Source organism: Helicoverpa armigera, chromosome 26 (genome assembly GCF_030705265.1).
Source record: "Helicoverpa armigera isolate CAAS_96S chromosome 26, ASM3070526v1, whole genome shotgun sequence".
NCBI classification, from domain to species: Eukaryota; Metazoa; Arthropoda; class Insecta; order Lepidoptera; family Noctuidae; genus Helicoverpa; species Helicoverpa armigera.
Genome location: NC_087145.1, coordinates 1,548,287 through 1,570,805, shown reverse-complemented (window position 1 = coordinate 1,570,805; position 22,519 = coordinate 1,548,287). Strand labels below are relative to the sequence as shown.

Below are 22,519 nucleotides of genomic sequence, written 5' to 3'. Positions count from 1 at the left end.
GACATTATCTTCCACAGCCGGCCACCGTTGCTGAATGGCTACGGCAGCAGCAGCTCGTCCCACGACGTAAAGGCCGAGGACTTGACCAGCGAGGCTCAGGATGTCAAGCCTAACATCTATGCGCTCAAGAACGAGATGCAGGCATCTGATTATTCTAACAAAGGTACCTATGGTTAGAGTATTTTCTAGTTGTTTTTTATTAGTAGTCTTCTTCTTTTCGAGTGAGGTTTTATTAGCTAACGAGCCCTGGTGTAACATACTAAAATCCACTAGACGGCCTCTGAGAATTCAGGTTCACTAATATCAAACTGTCATAAATACACTTGTAAGCATCGTCTATAAGCTAATTTTCTTTGTATACGTCCTTAAGATGTAAAGCCTAAAATAAAAAAAAGTTAATTTGGTTTGATACTATTTTAATTTCCTCAGACAAGACATTCAGTAATTTTTAGAATTTAGACGCAGGAAAAGCTGTGATTTATTTATACTGCATGCTATATTTATGATAATTTATTTTACCGTTATTTTAATAGCTCTCTTTCCTGTAGACTACTCGAACTCGAACAAGGAGTCATCTAGCAACCGTTCTGGAGAGACCAGTCCTTACGACGACTACCCTCGCCCCGAGGACCGGTACCGTCCCTCGATGTCCCACATCAAGGACGAAGCTGAGAACTTGTCCCTCAACGAACAGAGATCTGACAAATAAGATACCTTCTGCGTACAAGTGTCAAGAAGTTTCGCACACAAGTGTAAACGTGTAAAAGTGTTTGTGCATAAGTGTAAATTTACACTAATTTACACTAACACTCCAGTGTCTGGCGTTTATTATCACAGTATATAATACTATATTAATTACGGGTGTAGATCTATTTCAAGTTATTAGAAATGGTGTTCTAGAAAGTGTAATGTGTTCACTGTTGGAAGTTTTTATAATAAAAAAAAATGGACGATCTCGAAATGAGGAATTGTAAGTTAGAGTTAACCAAATATTTTTTTTCTTTTATTTTTAATTGACCCGGTTTTAACGGGGTTTTGAAGTATTATAGGTTTTACGTTTTTTTTTATTTTAGTTTTCCCTTAGGTTTGGTAGCTGAGGTAGTTATACTTGTTAGAAATATTTATAGCGTGTAAGTGTTAGGAAGATTTTAGATGGAACGGATTGCGCAAATAATCATTGAATTCAACGATAAATAACCTTAAAAGGTCCATATCAATATTTGAATAAAAAATATTTAATCATTATTTGTAATATACAAGTAATAAGAACAATAAGTAGTGACTATTGGTATGTTAAAGTAAGCTTAAATATACGCCAAGCGTTTCAGTTGTTTCAACATTTTGTGCCCAGGATACACGAAAGATCTCAGAACATTACATTTATTTCCAAAAAATAAGAGAAAATACATAGTCCGCTTTATTTTTTTTACATATTTTTTGTGATTATCGATCTGATGTAAAGATAAAACATGTAATTTTATTTTCTATGGCGTGCCATGATTTTTAATGGTACCATTTTTTCTATTACTTCATTAATTCCAAGGAATTGTTTCTAGAGTAAGTTTAGAATGTAAATATTTATCATGGATTGTAAAAATATAAATCTTTTTTGAAAAAAAAAGTATGATTAAAAATGTAGACGAGTGTAAACTTTCACTTAACTATTGCATATTAAATCGTTCATGTTGTAGAAAAATTAGAAAAAATAATACTTAGTAGTAAAAAATCACTGTATTCTGATAATCGTTTTTGTTTTGTTTAAAACCTTTGGTTATTCGTGCATTTTTCGATGTTGCATTTACTATAAATAATGTTAAGTGCGTATTAAGTTGGATTTTGTTACTTTTTCGAAATTATTCGGAGAAGGGTGAAAATAACCATATCACACATTATATGTATACTTACTACGTAGAAACTGTAAAATGAGTATGTTAAATGTATATTCGACTACGCAATAACTTTGGGATTAAATAAATGTATACATTATAGCGATGTAGGTGTGTCACATTTTTACATAATATACTTTGCATGGAAATGTTGCAAATATCCGTGGGCTGCGATAAACTTTATTCAGTTTAACTTAGAAATATATTAAAGAGGTATATTGTTAGCAGTTTGTCATCCGCCTATAGCCTGATTCCCGCCGTATGTATTCGAAATTTGAATTTTATCGTGGCCTGACGTTCCTTCACACGCATTCGTCACAAACCATAGATATACAATTTCTGAACACTGCAAACTTTGAATAGGCCGACAGTTAGTTCGGACTTATAAATCAGTATGGAAATTAATGGTAGTATGCATATAACAATGATCAGGTATTTGGTCGGTAATAATGACCGACTAGAAACTTTAGTTGAAGTCAGGATTTTCTAAAAAAAAGTTTTTTTTTCAACCTGACCAACTGTCGGCCAACTATCTGCAGTGTATGGATACTCTTAATATTGCTGACTGATTTCCCTAATTAATCATATTTTCCCGTACCACATGTACTTCTTGCGAACACGTGTGAACCAACCCTAACAGTTAAGTACAATAGTTACGTATCTCGTTGTAAATCCACGCACGAAAATATTTGAAAAAAACTTTTTGGAATTGAAGGAAATTGTTTACTTGTAACATTATTTTTTATATTATTATTATTTAGCAGCAAAAAAAATATGTTTTGTACTACACCGTTGTACGAATTGTTTTAATTTTAATATTAATTTTCTTGTCAAATTATGTTCGAAATGGAAGAGATGGCTGCGGATTCGTGCGGTGTAGTGTGAATCGGCCTTTATTTGCGTTCCGTTTTACGTAGATGTTCAGCAAAGAGAGCTTTTGTTCAGTGGAGCTGATGCTCGAGCCTACACGAATACTTTTATTGAATATTGTAAATTATACTTACTTAGTGTTGTATTAAACGAAATCATTACAATTATGTGGTGTTTTATTGCCTGTTTTTAGCAACCCTGTTGTTAACCTAAAAGTTTACCTTTCCTTAACCTTTCTTTAAATATGTAAATGTACCGAGTAGCTCAACGCTAAATTAAGCAAGCACGTGTCATCATCATCATCAACATAGTTGAATGCTCACGGTGACGGTCTAGTATAAGCTCGTTATGTTGTTCCAAAGAAGAAAGACATATCACAATATTTATTGTGATACATCAACCTCCAGCTCTTATCAAATTTTATTTGGGGTCGGCACAGCATTTTTCTGCCAGAAGTAACGTTCTTTCTAGACATATATCTATCCACCATTGATTTGGGCGTTTTCTTCCGTTCATTCGTGTTTGACACTATTATTTAATGCTCTAATATTTTACAATGTATAAATTAAATTACTTTCAGTGTAATTTGATTATATGCATCGAAAATCAAGCCAAAATTATCACTCTTCTCACCTTCCTCTAAGTAATAAATTGCAATAATAAAGACCAGTAGATCTGCATCATGTCATAACGGTCTACACTGACATGAGTCAAGCGCACACTTGTTGCGCTTGCGCATAACCCTATAATTAATATTACGGACAAATAAACGATCATTCGTATCCGTCGAGCGACATATCCGTTGAAGTTTTTTGTTTATTTTCGTATTGGATTTTGATATGTAATATTATTGATTACTTTTTGAAGAATGAAGACTAGAGTTTAGATTGGAGTTTTGAAAAGTTGCTTTATCTACGTAGGTATGCCAATATTATAAAACCGAAGTCTTGTTTATTTGCTTGAACAAGTTAATCTCAGGAACGAAAGGCAGATGATGATAATTGTATTAGGGTAAGGATATACCTATGTATTTAAACAAAGTAAGTAGGTATGTAAAAGAAAGTATTTACGAATCGTGTGGTTCATTGTACAAAGTAGGTACAGTATTGGTTCGAAATGTATAAGTAAGTTCAACTCAGTTGTGCGCGCGGCCTTATGTGTGGGTAACCCTTGTACATATACAGTGACTTTGTGTGCGTGACAAGAGGTACAGTCGGGTACAATACAGTTATTTAGGGGTTATATGGGAGTGTGTGGTGTTTAAAGAAAAACAGTTATTACGTAATTTAATGTTTATTTATTTATAATGATTATGAATCGCTACTTGAAAAATCAAATGATGAATTTTCGGATTCGCTACTCTACTACTCGCTTTCGCTTCGCTTCGCTACGCTACTAATTATAAATTCTGACTCCATGTCAAAATGTCTATAGTATTCTTCTTTTTTCTTTTGTACATGTCGACAAGTATTACCCCACATTCCTCCATCAATTTGACTTAAACGTTCATTTATGAGTTTCATTATTTCCGTCTTATTTTGGTCGACATTATGCGAAGCAATTTAATTTATTTTAATTCCTATTACCTATACATTATTATACCTCTTTTTACATTCTTAGTCCACACTTTTATTTATTGTCCGCGTACCCCCAGCCTGAAAATATGTAAGGAGTATTTAATTCATCTTAAATATTTCACCTTATTTATTTCTTAGATACTGTCAATGTCAATTTGAAAAGACGTATGAGAAAATAATGAAAAACTATATTTAATAATAAAAAGCTTTGAGTCGTGAATAACTAGTATTTTCGTAAACGACTGTACCCATAACAAAAAGCGATAAGAACACGTCATGCTCGGACGACGTCACTGTCACACAAATGAAAGTAGTATATTTACAAGCCGACGCACACATAGGGCCGCGCGCAAATCTGAGTTGAACTATCTATATGATATTGCAAAATAAAAACGATGTAAAAAGTTTGAATCACCACGTTTAGTTACAGAAAATTGAATTCAAAACTTCATTCCAGTCATATTGACATTATATGACATCCATCACAATTTGTTATCCTTTGCCTTATTGTATTTCGGTATAATTTATTTCCATAAGATATTATAATTTTACAAAGCCAGATGTTTAAATAAATAGTGTGACCTACCGTTCACATAATTTTTGCCATGATAATTTGGGATTTGACCAATATCTTCACAAATATTCATTAAATGTTGAATAATAATAGTTCAAATGTCACATAACTAATTTAATAACCTAACAGAGCATATTAATATCTTCCAAATACATGAGTTTAAATAATGGCGGCAACCAAAGTGAAAGCAAAACCATCAGGTATTTTTCCATTATCAGTATCTTCATCTGCCTAGTCTTTTCCCAACTATGTTGGGGTCGGCTTCCAGTCTAACTCGGTGCAGCTGAGTACCAGTGCTTTACAAGAAGCGACTGCCTATCTGATCTCCTCAACTCTGTTACCTGGGCAACCTGCGACCCGTAAGGCTAGTCAGAGTTTTTGGTTTTTGACCACCCATAACAACTAACAAAGATCTACTGTATAGAGCCTTCGAAATGTAGATCAAACGGAACGGAGAATAGACAGGGTTATTTACCAACCAACGTTCTTTTGAAAACATGTTACGTTATGTGATTAACATTTTATTTATAGAAGAAGAAGTAGTAGTATTCCCTGAAGAGAATTCGGACGTGCCTCCGTACGGAACCTTGGAATGGTTGCACTACTGGAGTTCAGTGGAAGGGCATCTCCCTACACCCATAGATGTTTCAATCACGGGTTCCACGAACTATAACTGTCCAGATCTTCGATGGATTAACTTTAATGTGTATCCCAATAAAGTGAAGTTGACTAACACTGGATATACGTGTAAGTGTTAATAGCTAATATGAGTAGATAGTTAAAAGTTATAAGAAATATTCCTATGTCAGATACGAACTTCCGAAAGAGGCTCCGATTTTAGTGTAGCTTGGTAGTCCTAATATCTTTTATTAACTACTCACGACAGGAATTGCGTTTCCCAAACAGAGTGAAATCCTTTATTGTAAGTGCTCAAGTAGCTCAGTCTTTCTGTTCGTCTCTAGCGCTTTCACGCCCTAAATACTGAACCGATTAATGATTGGTAAGCAGATGTTTTAAAGCTACTTTTTACCGGGTAGCGTAATATAGATGTAGCGTCCGGAACAGACATTGTTTTAATAAAACGAGTAGGTCTTTACACAATCACTTGATTTATTTAAATTCACAAAATAATAATCACTACAATTATTTAACACGAAATTGTGGGAGGTGTGCACTCGGCAACGGTCGGCCAACGAATGACCCGAGTCGTGCGCGCGCGCCACTTTATATAAGGTCCACCGTTGACAGATCGATGGCTGACACATCGACGGTGGCGCCGTCATAGATATCTAGAACGGCCAGTTAGTAACAAAAAATGTACAAAAAAAACCCTTGCGTAATTTTCTTATCCTAGTGGTGTTATCCTCAAAATGGAAAGCTGAGCGTCCGTACATAGAGGGTGGTCCATTTTTGGAGAAGCATATCCTATCACAGATCCACTTCCACTGGGGAGACGATATGATGAAGGGCAGCGATCATATGGTCGACAAAAGGAGGTATCCTGCTGAAATGCAGGTCTGTATTTATGGCTTGACTTTTGTTTTCCCACAATCATAATTTTGATACAAATTAGGAACAACTTTCTATTTAGAATACTGAGCTATAATGTGGCTATAATAGATAAAAAGCTAGGCTATGCAGGATACAAAATGGATGAACCATCTCAAATGAAAACAGCTAGTACAGAGGTATTATCAAAACTAATAAAATTCAATATCTGGGCCTAACAGAGTACTTATCTGACGAAACTTGCAGGTTTTTGCCGAAAGTTGCAATTTCTAGTAATTCAAGTAATGTTCTGGGTAAATAATATTACCGATTTTATAAGCAGTTAGCAGTTCTAAAATGTATGAACAAAAGACGCATGCTCGTCAAGTGACTGAAATTGGAGGGTCAAAGTTTTTTCACGAGAACGGGTCTTCTTACATTTCAGGTATCTTTCTTCCGTGCGGAATACATGACACAGGAGGAAGCATTAAAGCATCCAGATGGAGTTACCATGATTTGCTATATGATAAAGGTGATATACTAGGGTCCAATTTCGATTAGACTATTACACTTTTTGCCACATGTCGGGATTTAATGTAAATCCTTTTGCTGGTTTTGATCGTTCGTGAAAATGGTCCTAAAATGGTTAAATTTTAATCAAAGTTTTATTTGATATTATGTGGATTGTTGAAGACAAAGTATTGATAGAGATTGTTGAAACAAGTAAACAAGTATATTGGTAAATATACTTATTATCCATTATCTGACAACTTTATTTTGGAAAAACTCATAATATTTTATCGAGTTCCTTATTCTTCTTAGTACGGCGTAAATCCTGATGACAGACTAAATTGGATTATCGAAGGGTTTCCAAGGGTCCGAGAAGCGAAGTCACATACGAAGATAGGTCCCTGCCCCATGTCTAAGCTGCTGCCTATATTTTATGAAGACTACTTCCTGTACTGGGGTGAACTGCCCACAGCCAGGGGTGACAGTTTTACGATCAAGTGGTTGATACCAAGACCGACTTTGTTTGCTTCTTTGGAGCAGGTAAATAACCCAAGAACCATGTATTTTTAAACATATTTCGTAATTTACCGACTTCGTCAAAAGAAGGAGAAACGAAAAATTTTGGACATGTATCTCTATTTTAATCTTTAAAACCATCTGAAGACTACTTCAGGTAGTTACCCACCACTGAGATTGCATTTGAACAAAATAACAAAAAACTAGATACATGCATCCTTCCATAGCAGTTTATCATTCTTTACCTGTCAAATTATTTCGTTGTTTTCTCTAAAATTATTTAAAATGGCTTAGGTATGACTTCTGCGGATTTAATCCTCTAATTGTCTTTAATATCTTTTTAGCTCGATGAGTTCCGAAAACTATGGGACCCTTGGGACGAGCCGAATCAAGGAAACTTCAGGCCACTTCAGGAGCGACACAACAGACATGTCTTCTTCATCAATCCTCATTGGGCCAAATATAACTCTTTGCTGCCTATACCGAGAGTAGACGAGCCTGGTGTCACTACTTTGTCTCAGGCATATCAGAAGTATCCTTGGATGTTACCACCTCAGAATCATGGTATGGAGTATTCATCTTTCACTTGCCATTTCATCCTAAGGAATCATCATCATTTTCATTCACTTTGGGGTTGGCTTCCAGGAGTGGCAGTGTTTTATGAGGAGTGACTGTCTGCTTGACTTGCTCAGTTACAGAAACAGGGTACCCAGATACTACAAAAGTGTGCAAAGTATTTTGCGTTATTTTAATATATTGCAATTAGGGAAGCTTAAACTTTTTTCTTTTGAATCGCATTGTTCTATTATGAAAAATTCCTGATTTCAAAACCAGAATATATTCAATTGTCTAATTGAGTATTCTTTTGTTCACAGATGAGATGGCAAGACTAATGATGAGGCATGTGCAGTCTCCCATCTCGATTTCAAAACTTCTGTGTCCACAATTCTCGTTGCAGCCACTTAATTTCAAAGGATATTGGGACAACGAGCATGGGGCAACACTTTTTAATACTGGGAGAACAGGTCTGTAGAGATCATGGACGATAGAATTCTTAACCTTTTTTTTTTTATCGACGTAAAATCATCAAATGACCCCTCCCGTTGTGGGTTAGCAGCGGTGAGGGAGTGTCAGACTCTTACTGACTAAAATCGTCGTGTTCCGTCATAGGCCTTTTATGTACCAGGGCCGCGGTATCTCTTTCGAACAACCCGCAGCCCCGGCAGGCCTTGGCCCTGCTGGGCCCCGCTGGGGTTGCTGACATCTCTTTGAGGAGCGCGTGGAACAACGCGCGCCGTCGACACGGGTCTGTCGTCTAGAAAGACAGAGGGACGATGAGCCACCCGAACTCACCGCCCACAGACCCACGCCTACGGTGGCCGGGAGTCATCTCGCGACACCCGGCGCCCATGGTGTCTACCTGGTCCAGCGCGGCGGCCGGGATGAGAGGTGCGGACTCTCTGGCGTTCCGCCTCCTCCTTCTCGAGCATGACCGCTTCGCAGAAGGAGGCGACGGCATCCCATTCCCTCTCGCCCCGGACCATGGCCTGAACCAGGGCCGGACGCGAGAGGTCGCCGCCGCCCAAAGCCTCGACGAGGACCCGGCGGTGCCCCTCCCATGCGGGGGCACACCTGGACTGTGTGGTCCACCGTGTCCTCGGGGCTGTCCGCACAATGGTGACACCCGGGCGCCTCCTCACGACCGATGCGGTGCAGGTACCTCCCGAAACAACCGTGTCCGGTGAGGACCTGCGTCATGCGGTACGTGAGGGCGCCGTGACTCCTCCCGAGCCACTCCTCAAAGAGGGGACTTACCGCCACGATGGTGGCGTGCCCAGAATTCTTAACCTTAGTTTTGATTGTTTTATTAGCTGATCACCGCGGTTTTACGAGGGAGTTACTTCTCTCATCAGGCTATGATTCTTTTCAAGTTCCAAATTTTAGGGTCCTTATAGTAGAAAGAAAGAGGTCCACCTTGACACTTCTACTTTCTCAGTTTAGTGGTCTTGATTTTGAAGAATTTTGAGAACTTCTGAAGAATGCATACCGGTTTTATAGTGTTTCGTTTTTTCAATAATTTTTGTTAGTGTTGGTTCAAGTCTAACTGGATGCAGATGAGTACCAGTGTATTGTATATATTTTTATTACAATTTCAGCTAAATTCATGTTTGAATCTGAAAAGAACCGGCCTATTCTCAGCGGCGGGCCCCTCAATGGGGAATATATCTTCGAGCAGATGCATTTCTCTTGGTCTTTCGACAATGCCACCGGCTGTGAACATGTGGTTGATGATCATGGGTAAGTCGTCTTACAGTAAGGAAGAAAAGGGCTTTATTAGAGCAGTTTAGACCCAGAGTAGACTAAAATGAAGCGGAGCTGAGAAGCTGTTAAATAATCGAAAAAATTTGGTTAATCAGACATCTTGTTTCCACTCACTCATAAGTGTGAATCCCTGGGAGGAGAAATTCTATTAATTGTGTAAAAACTTCTGCGCTCTGCTTCGCTTTGATGGTGATTATAAGACCAACCCCTTTGACAACATCTTATAGCTGAACTTTTATATCACACGATTTTACCGTAACAGAAGGAAAGCGTAACAACCCAACATACTTTACTATTATAATAGCAATATAAATATTTACAGATACGCAGCAGAAAGTCAACTAATCCATTACAACAGTAAATACGGAAATTTTGAAGAAGCACTTGGGTATACTGATGGTTTAGCAATAGTGGGATTCTTTCTTCAAGCTACTGAAGATACAAATCCGCAGTTTGAGAAACTTGCTGAAGGACTGGACAGGATCAAAAGAGCTGAACAGATAACAAAAGTAACCGCAGGTTAGTTGGTTATATTTTCGTGGACGGACGATCTGGCCAAGGTCTCTGGGAAGCAGTAGATGCGGGTTGCTGAAGATCGAGCAAATTGGTGATCCTTGGGTTAGGCCTTTGTCCAGCAGTGGACTTCTTTTGGCAGAACTATGATAGGTTATCCATATCCATGGAATGGTATGATCTCCAGACATCAGGTATTTTTTACATTCTTCACGAGATTCGTGACAATACAGGTCTAAACGATGAGACGCCAAATGGGACCATACAACAAAAACTTGATGATTTTTTTATTTTTAATTGTTCCTTTATTGCAGGCAACTAGAGCCCATAGCAAAATTCAATATGTACATAAATTCTTCTCTTCTCTGTCGATTCGCTCTTGGCAGAGCGGTCGTGGTCACGTTGAGCCGTCCACATTAGAGGCGGACACAGCTTTTTTTACGATCTCCCGCCATCTCTCTCTGTTAGCAGACTCTCTGGTACAGTCTGACACGCAGCTACCCACTGCGGATTTCACTTGATCGGTCCAGCGCATAGGTGATCGGCCGCGCGATCTGGTGCCCTCCACTTTTCCCTGTACAACTAGCCGCTCTATAGAGTTGTTATCGCGTCTAGAGACATGGCCAAAGTATTGTAGTATGCGCGTCTGTACTATGGTCGATAGGCGCCTTGTGACGCCGAGCTCCTGAAGTATGGACACATTGGTGCGGAACTCTGTCCACGATATGCCGAGCATCTTCCTCCAGCACCACATCTCCAGAGCATCTATCTTCCCCTTTTCCAACTCACGCACTGTCCACGTCTCTGCCGCGTAAAGGAAGATGGGGAATACGAGCGTTCTCATGAGCCTGATTTTGGTGGCTTTGGTTATGTTCCGATTCCTCCACACCTTCTTCAACTTCTCGGCCGCGTTTCTGGTTAGGGCCATACGACGCTTCACTTCATCAATACAACCACCATTGTTTGAGATTAAAGCCCCAAGATATATGTATGTTTGGACCACATCGCAATTCGCAATCCGAGTAACTTCTGGCGAATTGTCATTCATACGGTCTACGATCATAATCTTGGTCTTAGATCGGTTGATTTTCAAGCCAAACATTAGACTTACTTGCTCCATTTTATGAAGTAATGCCTGCATGAGCTCCGCACTACTAGCAAATAAGGTGGTGTCATCTGCGTATCGTAAGTTCGAAATCTTGTATCCGCCAATGACAACACCGTCGGTCCAGTCTTCAAGAGTGATTCGCATTATTAGCTCTGTATAGATGTTGAAGAGCAAAGGTGAAATTATGCATCCTTGTCGCACACCCGCCCTTGGATGAAAAGTATCTGAGAAGAGGTCATCTGTCCGCACTGATGCCGTTCCCCCTTCGTAAAGTCCCCTGAGCAAGTGCACGAGGTGTTGTGGTGTACCCATGTCCAGCAGTGTTTTCCACAGTGTTGGCCATTTTACCGAGTCAAACGCTTTGGAAAAATCAACGAAGCATATGTAAGTCGGTTTGTTGAATTCTCGAGCTTTTTCGATAATCTGACGAACAATGAGAATCTGTTCACGGGTCCCCTTGCCTTTTACAAAACCGGCTTGTTCTGGCGCAATTTCTCTGGACAAGTATGCTTTCAGTCGCTCGTTGATAATGTGTAGCATTATTTTACTCGCGTGTGTTATGAGGGCAATGAGTCGAAAGTTGCCACATTTCTTAGTCGAACCCTTTTTGTGGAGAGGAGTGAAAACTGTGTGAGCCCATTCTGAAGGCCATTTGCCTGAGAGCCATATCTTGTTACAAATGGTGCAGAAGATATGAACGCCATGTTCTCCCATTGCTCGAATGGTTTCGATTGGAATTCCATCTTTCCCTGTGGCCTTCCCATTCTTAAGATGTTGAATAGCGGCTCTTACTTCTGATTCAAGAATATCGGGCTCCAACATATCACTCGTAGGCTCTGTGGATGTAAAATTATGCGACTGAGGATCTTCAAACAAGGACTGACAGTAGTGCCTCCAAACTTTCGAAATTTGGTCCAGTTCAGTGACTATCTGGCCGTTGTGATCTTCAATAGCCCAGGTTTTAGACGGCAGTGTTCTTGTTATGAGACGGATCTTGTGGTATAAGTCTTTTGATTGACACCTGTCTGCATGCGTCTCGACTTGTTTACAGATACTGCGTAGATAGTCATTATGATCTTGTCTGCATTTTAGCTGAATCTTTGCTGAGATTTTATTAAGATCTTTGATATCAGCTCCCGCTGCTTTCATCTTCTGGCGTTTTTCGACGAGTTTGAAGGTGTCATCAGTCATCCAGTGTTGTTTCTTGTGGGTTTTAATTGGTGGTGTCAGTTCCGAAACCGCAGAAACGATGAGCGATTTAGCGCGGACCCATAGAGCATCAGATGTTTCATTTGTCGGGTCCACCTCTGACCATTGTGACCAGTTGCGCTTCATAATCGAATCAAAACTCGAAACATCTGTCACTTCGAATTTCTTCGCCTTCTTGATGGTTCTTGCTGCTGTCAGTTTGAGCTTTAGCTTCGAGATCAAAAGTTGGTGGTCGGATCCGCAAGAGGCCCCAGGTAATGTATGGGCATTTTTTATGGAAGATCTCCATCGTGATCGTATCATGATGTAGTCGATCTGGTTTCGAGATTTTCCATCAGGCGATACCCAGGTGTACAGCCTTCGAGGGTGGTGTTGGAAAATACTATTAGCTATTAGCAGGTCATTTTCTGAAGCGAATTGCAGTAAGCGTTCACCTCGTTCATTGCGTTTTCCGAGCCCAAATTTTCCGCTGCATTTGCTTAGTTGGTCAGCGTTTTCTCCGATCTTAGCATTCAGGTCGCCTAGAATGACTAATATTTCTCTATTCGGTATTCTTGCTATTACTGAGTCCAATTCGGAGTAAAACTTCTCGATTGCCTCGTCGCTTGCGGTAGAGGTAGGGGCGTATACCTGAACGATGTTGAGGTTCATCGGTGACGCTTTTATCTTAATGCTGATAATTCGATCGCTTACCGGCTCATACCCCATTACGCAATTTCTCTGATCTATCGGCATTAGAAATCCCACACCGTTGTTTCTGCTGACGTCATTACCAGAATAGTAAATGACGTGATGGTCCGTCAGTAAATGTCCGCTGCCCTTCCAGTGTGTTTCGCTTAGACCACAGATGTTTACACCAACTCTATCTACCTCCCGTTCCAATATGGTAAGTTTCCCTGGATGATTTAAGCCGCGTACATTCCAAGTGCCTATCGTTTGTAGGCGTCGCAGTTTGATTGAATTTCCAGTAGATGAGTTTCCATGGGAGGCCTGGTCTCCTACCTCACCATGGCCGGTAGCTAACTTCACACTGCGCGTCCCGGACACAGCGCAGCGCCGGTCGCAAATCGGTTCGCAGGGCGATCGTTTCTCATTTATTTGTGCTCTCATGTGACTTTCTTGGGAAGGTAGCCGCAGTGGTTTCCCCTTGCCTTCTGCGCCAGAAATTTTAGAGATTATTTAGATCCCAAGGCCGCTGTAGCCTCTTCCGCCCAGTTGCCCGGTTGGGTGTATGGTTATACCGCCATTGCTCGGTCGCCAGAGCCTCGTCTGTTGTCTAGCAGGGGGCACCGCGACCGCCTGGGAGCTGCCGCCACTAGCTATTCATAGGAATCACCAGTGCGAGCAGGTGAGGATGAGAATTGGGGCCGGAAAGATGTTGAGTCCGTTCTCCCCCTTACCCCCCTTAGATTAGTAACATTACAATACTTAGATTTAAACTAATAAGCTAATACATTCAAAAATAAGTGATAAGTGTGTCCACCACTTCTTCTTCCTAGCAAAAAACACATAGTGGTGAAGGGCTTGCGTTTTGCTAATTTGGCCACTTATTTGGCTCACATAGGCTCACACCATTACATTGCTTAAAGGAGCTTGTTTATACTTTCAGAAGCCCTGTCCTGGATGGATAGGGAGGATCTGCAAAAAGGCCCTTACTTCACGTATAAGGGCTCGCTCACAATAACGCCCTATATTGAATGTGTCGACTGGATTTTGTTCGAGAAACCTGTGACCATTGGCTTTGATCAGGTATTATATAAATAAATCAATAAATAAAGACAAATAACAGAGATTTTAATATCATGAATAACAAATCAATACTCAATATATTCCGCTTCAATAAGAGGCCGGTGCAACCGAATATTCATTAACTTATTTTTGATTTTTTTTCGTAGATCAAATGCAAATGCAAAAAAAAGGTGTTGATTTTAGTGCAAAGTTTTTGCTGTATAAAATACTAGCTTCTGCCAGCGGTTTCACCCGCATCCCGTGGAAACCTCTGCACGAACCCGGATAAAAAAGTAGCCTATAGCCTTCCTCGATCAATGGGCTATCTAACACTGAAAGAATTTTTCAAATCGGACTAGTAGTTCCTGAGATTAGCGCGTTCAAACAAACAAACAAACTCTTCAGCTTTGTAATATTAGTATAGATTTCTTAGGCTACATAATCAAAAATCCTTAAAGCGTTACCAAACGTTACTTTCAAAGGACAATGCTATTCTTTGTATGGAAGTTGGGCTCAAGAGTTGCCCACAGTAACTGCGTAGTGTATTATGTTCCATAGGCTTATAATAGGTCCCAGACCGAAATATTTCGAAATCTATCCCAGGAGTCCTGAGAAAAACTGGTTTGACTCTTATTCAATATTACGAAAAATATGCTTACGAACTCTTAATATTCCACTTTTATTACCTTAATTGAAATTAATTATATTAATTGACAAACACGAGGGGTTGTATACGACAACTTTTTTTTTTAACCAACTTCCAAAACTGGAGGAGATTCTCAGTTCGTTTATATCTTTTTACGTTTGTACTTGCATAACTCCGCCGATTACCAAACGATTTAAACAATTATTTCATTTTCCAAAGAGCTTACTTCCCAAATGGTTCCTTTATCATCCGGTCCAGGGTCTGATGATGGAAACCCTAAAAAATCGGGTGCAACTCTCAAAAACTGTAGGCACATATCAAGTAAAACCTTGTCATTTGGGTAAATGTCTCCGACACCATAAAACAGTGGAGGTTAAGATCTGACCTGACGATGAAGGCGACAGAGAGACTAGGGAACTCCTCAACGATATCTACTAACTACCTCGTGTTTGAGCTTATTTTATTCGTCTTGATAAGATTTTTCTAGTAGATAGCTCATAGCGCAGGAGTCTTGATCTTCTAGATTTTGTACTGTGGTAATTGCATTTTTTTCGGGAAATCAGGGTCAGTTCTTATTAGAATCCAATGCTTTTAGAATTTATTTTAAAATCACAGTAAGTAAAAAAAATAAGCCATTCCAACATTTTCCACTACTGGATAGACCGCCACATACTGAGCGTTGAGATTGACAATGTGTTATGAGACCTAATTGGAAGAAAAGTCTTGTCAGGTTAATTTCGCGGGAGCCCTGGGACCGATTTCAAAAATATTTGGGTTTCGTATTAAGAGTGAAGTAAATAACCTATTTTGACAACTCCCACTACTGGGTAAATGCCTAAGACTTTGTAAAGTGACTATCTATGGAAAACATTTGAACCGGTTTTCCTCGGGACCCCTGGGAGCGATTTCAAAAATATTTGGGTTTCGTATTAAGAGTGAAGTAAATAACATATTTTGACCACTCCCACTACTGGGCAAATGCCTAAGACTTTGTAAAGTGATTAGCTATGGAAAACATTTAAACCGTTTTCCTCGGGACCCCAGGGTGCGATTCCAAAAATATTTGGGTTTCGTATTAAGAGTGAAGTCAAGAACCTGTTTTGACCACTCCCACTACTGGACAAATGGCTCAAGCTTTGTAAAGCGACTGTTCATGTGGAATATTTAAACCGGTTTTCCTCGGGACTCCATGGAGCGATTTCAAAAATATTTGCATTACGTGTTCAAAGTGCACTATGGAACCCCCTGGAACTACTCCCACTGCTGGGCAAACTTTGAGCCCACACCCTGGCATTGTCCTTTCTTTGGACTTTATTTATGTAACGTCTACTTCATTAATTACATAAATATAATTATAAATTCTTTTGTCCACAGATATCATGTTTAAGACGGCTGCAGAACTTCGACTGCCAGCCGATAGAACACAACGTGAGGGCCATCCACGTGCATCCTGGGTACTCAGCCATCTTTGTAAAGCAAGTCAAGTGTACCCATTGAAATATATACTGTTGTTGTGTTAGAATTTTGTCGTTTACTTTATCGGAGATCCGACTGCAAATTAATATGCTTCCTCCCTTCCTTATTTTGGCGTTTTAACATCATCATCCTGCCGTACCTTCACAATGTTATTTGGGGTCGGCACAGCATTTTTGCTTCTTCCATGCTTTTCTATCTGTCGTCATCATATGAGCTGATTATGTGATAACGAATCCCTTGACGTCTTAGCATATTTTTAATACCAGACACGGTTTCCGCAACCATAGAAAGAGCACCAAAAGTTACATACTTAGGTGCATACTGCATACTTTGCATGCAACATTTAATGATTTGCTGCTTCCTAAAAAATAAAGAATACCTATCATTTTATTTCGGAGAGCTAGAAGATCCAATTGTTAGTAAGATAGGTTTTCACTTAAACACTACTGTTAGTACCTTACTAAAGACAACCAAATTAATGACAGGATCGCCTATCACCTATAGCAACGAGCAAAAATAAACTCACATTAGTTGCTATGTTAATATAAGCTTACACTCCAGTTAATTAAGAACTCTGCGGATAAAAGAAAACTGGGCTAATTATCTACAACGGTCATTAACCTGCTCTGCTAAGAGAGAAGGTTCATTCATTCCTGATAATAAAAATAGCGAATGTCAAGATCCTGATTATAGCCAAATTAATAACTCATTAGCTTAATTACTTGGTTAATTTTAATCTTTAATTGAAGCAATAAGAAGAGCTTGGCCACGCTTGGCTGAGAAGTTAAAGAATCGATCGATCATTAGGTTATGCCTGGCGCCTGTCGCGGTCAGTCAATGGATGGGTGACCCATGTCATGGCATATTCTTCCATGTTCAGAATGATCAGCACTTTGGGAGCCCATAGGGCTGATTTCATTTTCTACAATAATTTGCAATACTACGTTGAAATGCAACCAGTCTTTAGGACGCCATCCAACGATGAGGAGGAGTTCATATGAGAAATATTAGTCCTACGTGTAGCATAGTAGTTATTGTTTATGTCGTTTTCATCATCATCATCGTCATCATCTCAGCCATATGACGTCCACTGCTGAACATAGGCCCCCTCCTTAGGTCTTCACATATGTCATGTAGTTTTCCTCGGATACAATAAGCGAGCCGGGTGAAACAGCTTTGCTGCTGTTGTGATATTTCCGAAGGCAAAATTATTATCAAGACCTGATAGATTTTAAACATTCCAATATGTTGGACTATAACATAAAGTTAGTAGATCATAAAAACTACTGACTTTCCCCACATCAAAGGGTACACAGGTTGAAGAGATAAACAGAATAAAACTATTACTGAAATGTGGTGTGTAATATAATCGATACGTCAAGCGCGAGCTCGCTTGATTTATGATACGAAACAAGTGCGCTAGGGATGTGATTCAGAGCTGTTTTGTCGATAGTTTTTTCTTGCCGCTAAATATTTGTTCTGGCTCCAATTTATTAGTTTATTCTAAAATCCTGACAATATGGAGGTTGTATTTTTATATCTTCTTCTTCTTATATATAAAACATATATACCTATTGTAATATTTTGATATTCGATAGTCTTAAAATCCGAGAATGGCTGAACCAGCCTGGCTTAGTTTGGTTTTAAAATGTTTGTAGAGGTATAGAGAAGGTTTAAATGATACGGTTGGGACAGCTAGTTTTTCTTAATAGAACAATACTATTTGTTTTTTCACTTCACTTTCTAGGGCGACGAGATCGAATGGGAAAAAAATGGATACTATTACTAGGTAGTATACCATGTCCAATGGTCAATAATAATTAAGTTCAACTACATTTAGATTCAACAACAAAGTAAGATAGCAACATAGTGCGATGTCAGTAAAATCTATCTAAAAATATATCGACACACCGACATCAGCGCAACACTAGTGTGACATGTGTCTCTTAATTATAACTGGAGTTGTACGCACCTAAAAACTAGTGAACCGACAAAAAAACCTAAAATAACTGTGGTTTTTAATCCCTATCTGGTTACTGAACTTTGGTAAAAAAAAAACACTTTTTGTACACATGTCTACGAATGGGTTAAATTGGGAGCGACCACGTTTTTTCGAAAAAAAAATGTCATTTAAATTCGAAATGCTGAGTTAGGGGGTTAATTTAGTATTTTTCGAGTTTTTAGTGTAATTTCGAAAAAGTTTTTTGTTGAAGAGATGAGTAATAGTGTTGCATGTGGCTATGATTTGGTGTTGTCATATGAAACACGTGAGAATTCTTTTTTTTTGTTCGCATCAAGTTTGTTTATAGATTTCCTAGAGTGGAAATGTTTTGAGCGTGACTCTTTACTATTTTAAAACTACAGAACTTTGTTTGGAACATACAATTCGGCGAATTTGTATAGGTACGTCTGTATTGAATACTGAGAATTAAATACTTTATATGCTACTTATATCCATGCTAATAAAATGTGATAACTGCATTTGGCTACAATTCGTTTCTGTTCCTGGCTTTACAATTAAGTATTAAAATTAAAGTTCTGTTTCTCTAGAGGTGTAGAATATATTGATAACTTTGATTATTGCTTAAATCACTTTGAGATAGAAAGTTCTGCTTTCCTTAAGAAGAGTGTATAACCCAAAATTTTATTTCCTATGTCCTGACTCCTGTGTCCTGAGTGATTGTAATTCGATTGGCGAATGAGGTACAATTTGCATATTTTCATGCATATGATGGCAAGAAAGATTCCTTGGACAGAGCGAAGTCGAAGAAGAATAAAGTGGACCCAGAAGGCGGACACCGTCAAGAGACGGGACAAACGCTAGGAGGAGAGGATGGTACCCATGGTGGAACTTCGAAAAACTAAAACATAATCATTTTGACGAAAACCAATACCAGTAAACATTATTAAGCAACCCTTCTACCATAAATAATTAATTATTTATCTAACGTAACTTACACAAACAAGAAACCGACTTATCTACGGAGTTTTCAAAGAGAGATTATTTATATAAAAAGTCGGTCTTGTCTTTTTGTTCGTATGAAAGGCGTGTGGCACAATTACTACTAAGAGTGAAGTATTGTTTATTTTTGTAAGCAACATGTGCTCAGGCGCACTTTTGTACCTATCTCCGGGGGTATCAATCGAGGGCCGCTTGAATAAGTCGGGTAAATAGAAAGTGTTTAGTTATTGTTTTGTCATTAAATAAAATGTAAATGCATTTTATAATCTGGCTTATTTTGATTCTCTAAAGAGCCCTAAAGCTTGTCACTTTCAGTTGTAATCCTAGTTGTAACTGTGCAGTTTCATCTATGTATGTTATTAGATACGTTGTCATTTTATCTCTAAAGTCCTTATTTTTTATGACACAAGTAAGTTTTAACTGAACAGTTCATCTGGTTATGCTGTACATATTTACAAGAAACCAATATTTGCAAGAAACCAATGCATGCTTACCTTAGCCACATAATAAATATTGTATTCTTGTACAAAGCGGGCCGCGGTTGACCACCCCAGATGCGCACGAGTGTGTTAATTTGGTGTACCACCGCGACGATCAATGGCTCTCAAAGTTTGCAGTAGCACTTTCTCTAAAAATAACTGCATAATTTAAAAACTGTATTAAAAAAAACTGCTATAAACTACAAGGTAACTAAATAATTTATTTAGGTATCTACTTTAGTCCGAAAATCACCCTCCGGCTCAAATATCCTGTATGCCAATTTTATTTGGGGTCGGTGTAGTAGTCTTTATCATCCATAGTTACTGCTCTGTCTGATGTTATAGTAAGCATTTCAGCTATCTATTAGAAATCATCATCTGCCTAGCCTTTTCCCAACAATATATGGGGATCTTACCGGATGCAACTGAGTACCAATGTTTTACAAGGACCGACGCTATCCGGTGTGATCTCTACAACCCAGTTACCCTAGCAACCCAATACCCCCTACGTGAGGCTGGTTGTCAGACTCACTGGCTTCTGCCTACCCGTAAGGACTGCCAGAGATGTTCTATGACTGTCGAGATGTCCATAGAAAAATTCAGTTCCAAAATATACCTATAATACCTACCTAATTTTAATTATTTCGAAAAATAATGTCGATTACGTCAAACTGTCTTGACCTGCAATTTCAGATGAACTTTTTAAAGATAAACACTGTTAGGTAAGTGCCTAAGTGCTTATCTTCAAAAAGTTTATAGCATTTTTGCAAAACAAAATCTAGAAATGATACACAATTTTGAGTTCGAACCGCGATAGGTACAGCGTTGGATAAGATTGTGGGGGCAATGTTCGACTTTATATTATGTATTTCTGTTCAAGTGCAGTTTCGGAAGTATTAAGTAAGATATCTTCCTTTTTTATTAGCCATAGAAGTACTAAAATGAAATGAAATCGTTTATTTTGCAAGTTGGACATTACATCACTTTTACACGTCATTTTAAGAACGCTGGGGTCGGCATTTCCTAACTGACTGATCCCTGAGAAGAAACGCCGAAACAAACTCGAGGGTCATAGTCTCTTTTAAAGTCCAAACATGTTATAAATCAAATAATGTTATGTGTGAATGTCACCATGTACGCCATGTACTGAATCTAGATCTTGTTACATTAATATACCTGCTCATATAATGGGAAACAGATGAGATAAACAAAAAACAAATGAAAGTAAGATAGTAACAAGCCCACGAAAGGAAAAAAATAACTAACAAACATAAAATGATTCTGATACATTGGTTGTAAGGTATATGACATGCTACGAATGTGCTATTGAGGATAAGTAAATAAGAAAACACAAGAAGTAATTAATATAATGTACCTACGGCCTACGATCTAATAAAGAAATTCTTATTATGGTATATATATTTATTATCCTCCGCTAGCGATTTCACACACGTCCCGTGGGAATTGCTCAACGCACCCGGACAAAAAGTAGCCTATATGTTATTCTAATATATAAGGTACATTACTGCCAAGTTTCATCAAAATCTACTCGATAGTTTTTCTGTGAAAGAGCAACAAATATCCATACACACAAACATTCACGGTTATAATATAAGTAGGATTATTTTGTCTCAACTTTGAGAACTTCAGTCTTGCAACAAGTGTAAGCATTTCATGTCTATATCTGTTGTCCTAGATAAACCGATCGTGCGTTATATAAACATTTTAGTAAGTATAATTAATTGTACATATGCTAGAACTTCTTATTAGTTTTAATGTAATTAGTAGTAGTATATAGGTCATGGACTTGAAGCCATTTCTTATTAATGAGTGGTGAAATTAATTGTTCAATGATCTATTTTTTATCTGAGTATTATTTCGTTTATTCATTCGACAGAAGAAAAGTTTCCTTAATTACTTTTCATGTAAAAGGCATTTATTATCTTTCTAGTAGAAACTATCCGGTTCTTGCGGTATCACCCCTGTCCCGGAAGCCCTATTGTCTGCACCCGGATAAAATGAAGCCCGCAGCCCCCGGATAAAATGAAATGGCCTTTCAGAAATTCTAGCTAGACTAATTTGTGTACCCAGTTTCAATTAAATCGGTTCAGTAGTTTTAGCGGGAAAGCGCGAGAGACAAACAAAGTTACAACTTGACGATGAAAAGATTCAGCTCCTTTTCTGAAGTTTAAAAATAAAAAGGGACAAAGTAAAAAGTCTTTCTCCGACAAATAATAATTACAAAAAGCTAGTGATTATTGTAACAAATGGCTGACACACACGTGCATCGCAACTGCACTACAATAAAACGAGAGAGGCTGCGCGCGCGCACTTACGAGCATCAGTTCTTTTTTTAAACGGTAGTGTTCGAATTGACGATAAAACCGTTGCTTTTTTCAAATGAAATTATTTTTGTGTACCCTTTTTTTGACTTTTTCGGGTGACAGTATGTTTTTGATGACAAGGCATGAAGCCTTGCACTTGGCCTGTTTTTTCTATTAGATATAAGTTGTACTCCTATAAACATTTGATTATAATAATATGTGATAGTGTATTTACTTTACTTTCGTTGATAATATGTTGGGGTTATGCTCATTAGGTCTTGACCTGGGTATGGTTGGCAAATAAATGATTTTGCGGTCACTATAATCATCC

General features: G+C 38.5%; 2 protein-coding genes across 14 annotated transcripts in view; both read left to right on the top strand.

Moving 5' to 3' along the window:
• Positions 1 to 2,923, top strand: part of Foxp (Forkhead box P) — a 60,298-nt gene extending 57,375 nt beyond the window's left edge. For 9 of the 13 annotated variants that reach the window (XM_049849790.2, XM_049849792.2, XM_049849798.2 and 6 more), the window contains 2 exons: positions 18 to 163; positions 534 to 2,923. In XM_049849790.2, the coding sequence (XP_049705747.1) occupies positions 18 to 163; positions 534 to 709 (322 nt within the window). In that variant the 3' untranslated portion in view covers positions 710 to 2,923. Of the gene's footprint in view, positions 1 to 17; positions 173 to 533 lie in introns of all 13 variants that reach the window. The other 4 variants (XM_049849795.2, XM_049849801.2, XM_049849802.2 and 1 more) reach the window with 2 other exon arrangements.
• A 1,932-nt stretch (positions 2,924 to 4,855) lies between these two features.
• LOC110379942 (uncharacterized) lies at positions 4,856 to 16,469 on the top strand. The gene is made up of 11 exons (XM_064041674.1): positions 4,856 to 5,107; positions 5,439 to 5,654; positions 6,262 to 6,422; positions 6,841 to 6,927; positions 7,218 to 7,445; positions 7,766 to 7,985; positions 8,297 to 8,446; positions 9,578 to 9,719; positions 10,066 to 10,262; positions 14,183 to 14,322; positions 16,322 to 16,469. The coding sequence occupies exons 1-11, from the start codon at positions 5,074 to 5,076 to the stop codon at positions 16,442 to 16,444; spliced, it is 1,698 nt and encodes a 565-aa protein (XP_063897744.1). The 5' UTR covers positions 4,856 to 5,073; the 3' UTR covers positions 16,445 to 16,469.
• The last annotated feature ends 6,050 nt before the right edge of the window (positions 16,470 to 22,519 follow it).

Bases quoted from the DNA above. Each gene is read 5' to 3' on its own strand.
- LOC110379942 (XM_064041674.1), top strand. From the start codon at position 5,074: ATGGCGGCAACCAAAGTGAAAGCAAAACCATCAG. The intron at 7,446-7,765 runs GTAAATAACCCA...ATATCTTTTTAG, and splicing joins TGTTTGCTTCTTTGGAGCAG to CTCGATGAGTTCCGAAAACT. The intron at 14,323-16,321 runs GTATTATATAAA...TTTTGTCCACAG, and splicing joins TGACCATTGGCTTTGATCAG to ATATCATGTTTAAGACGGCT.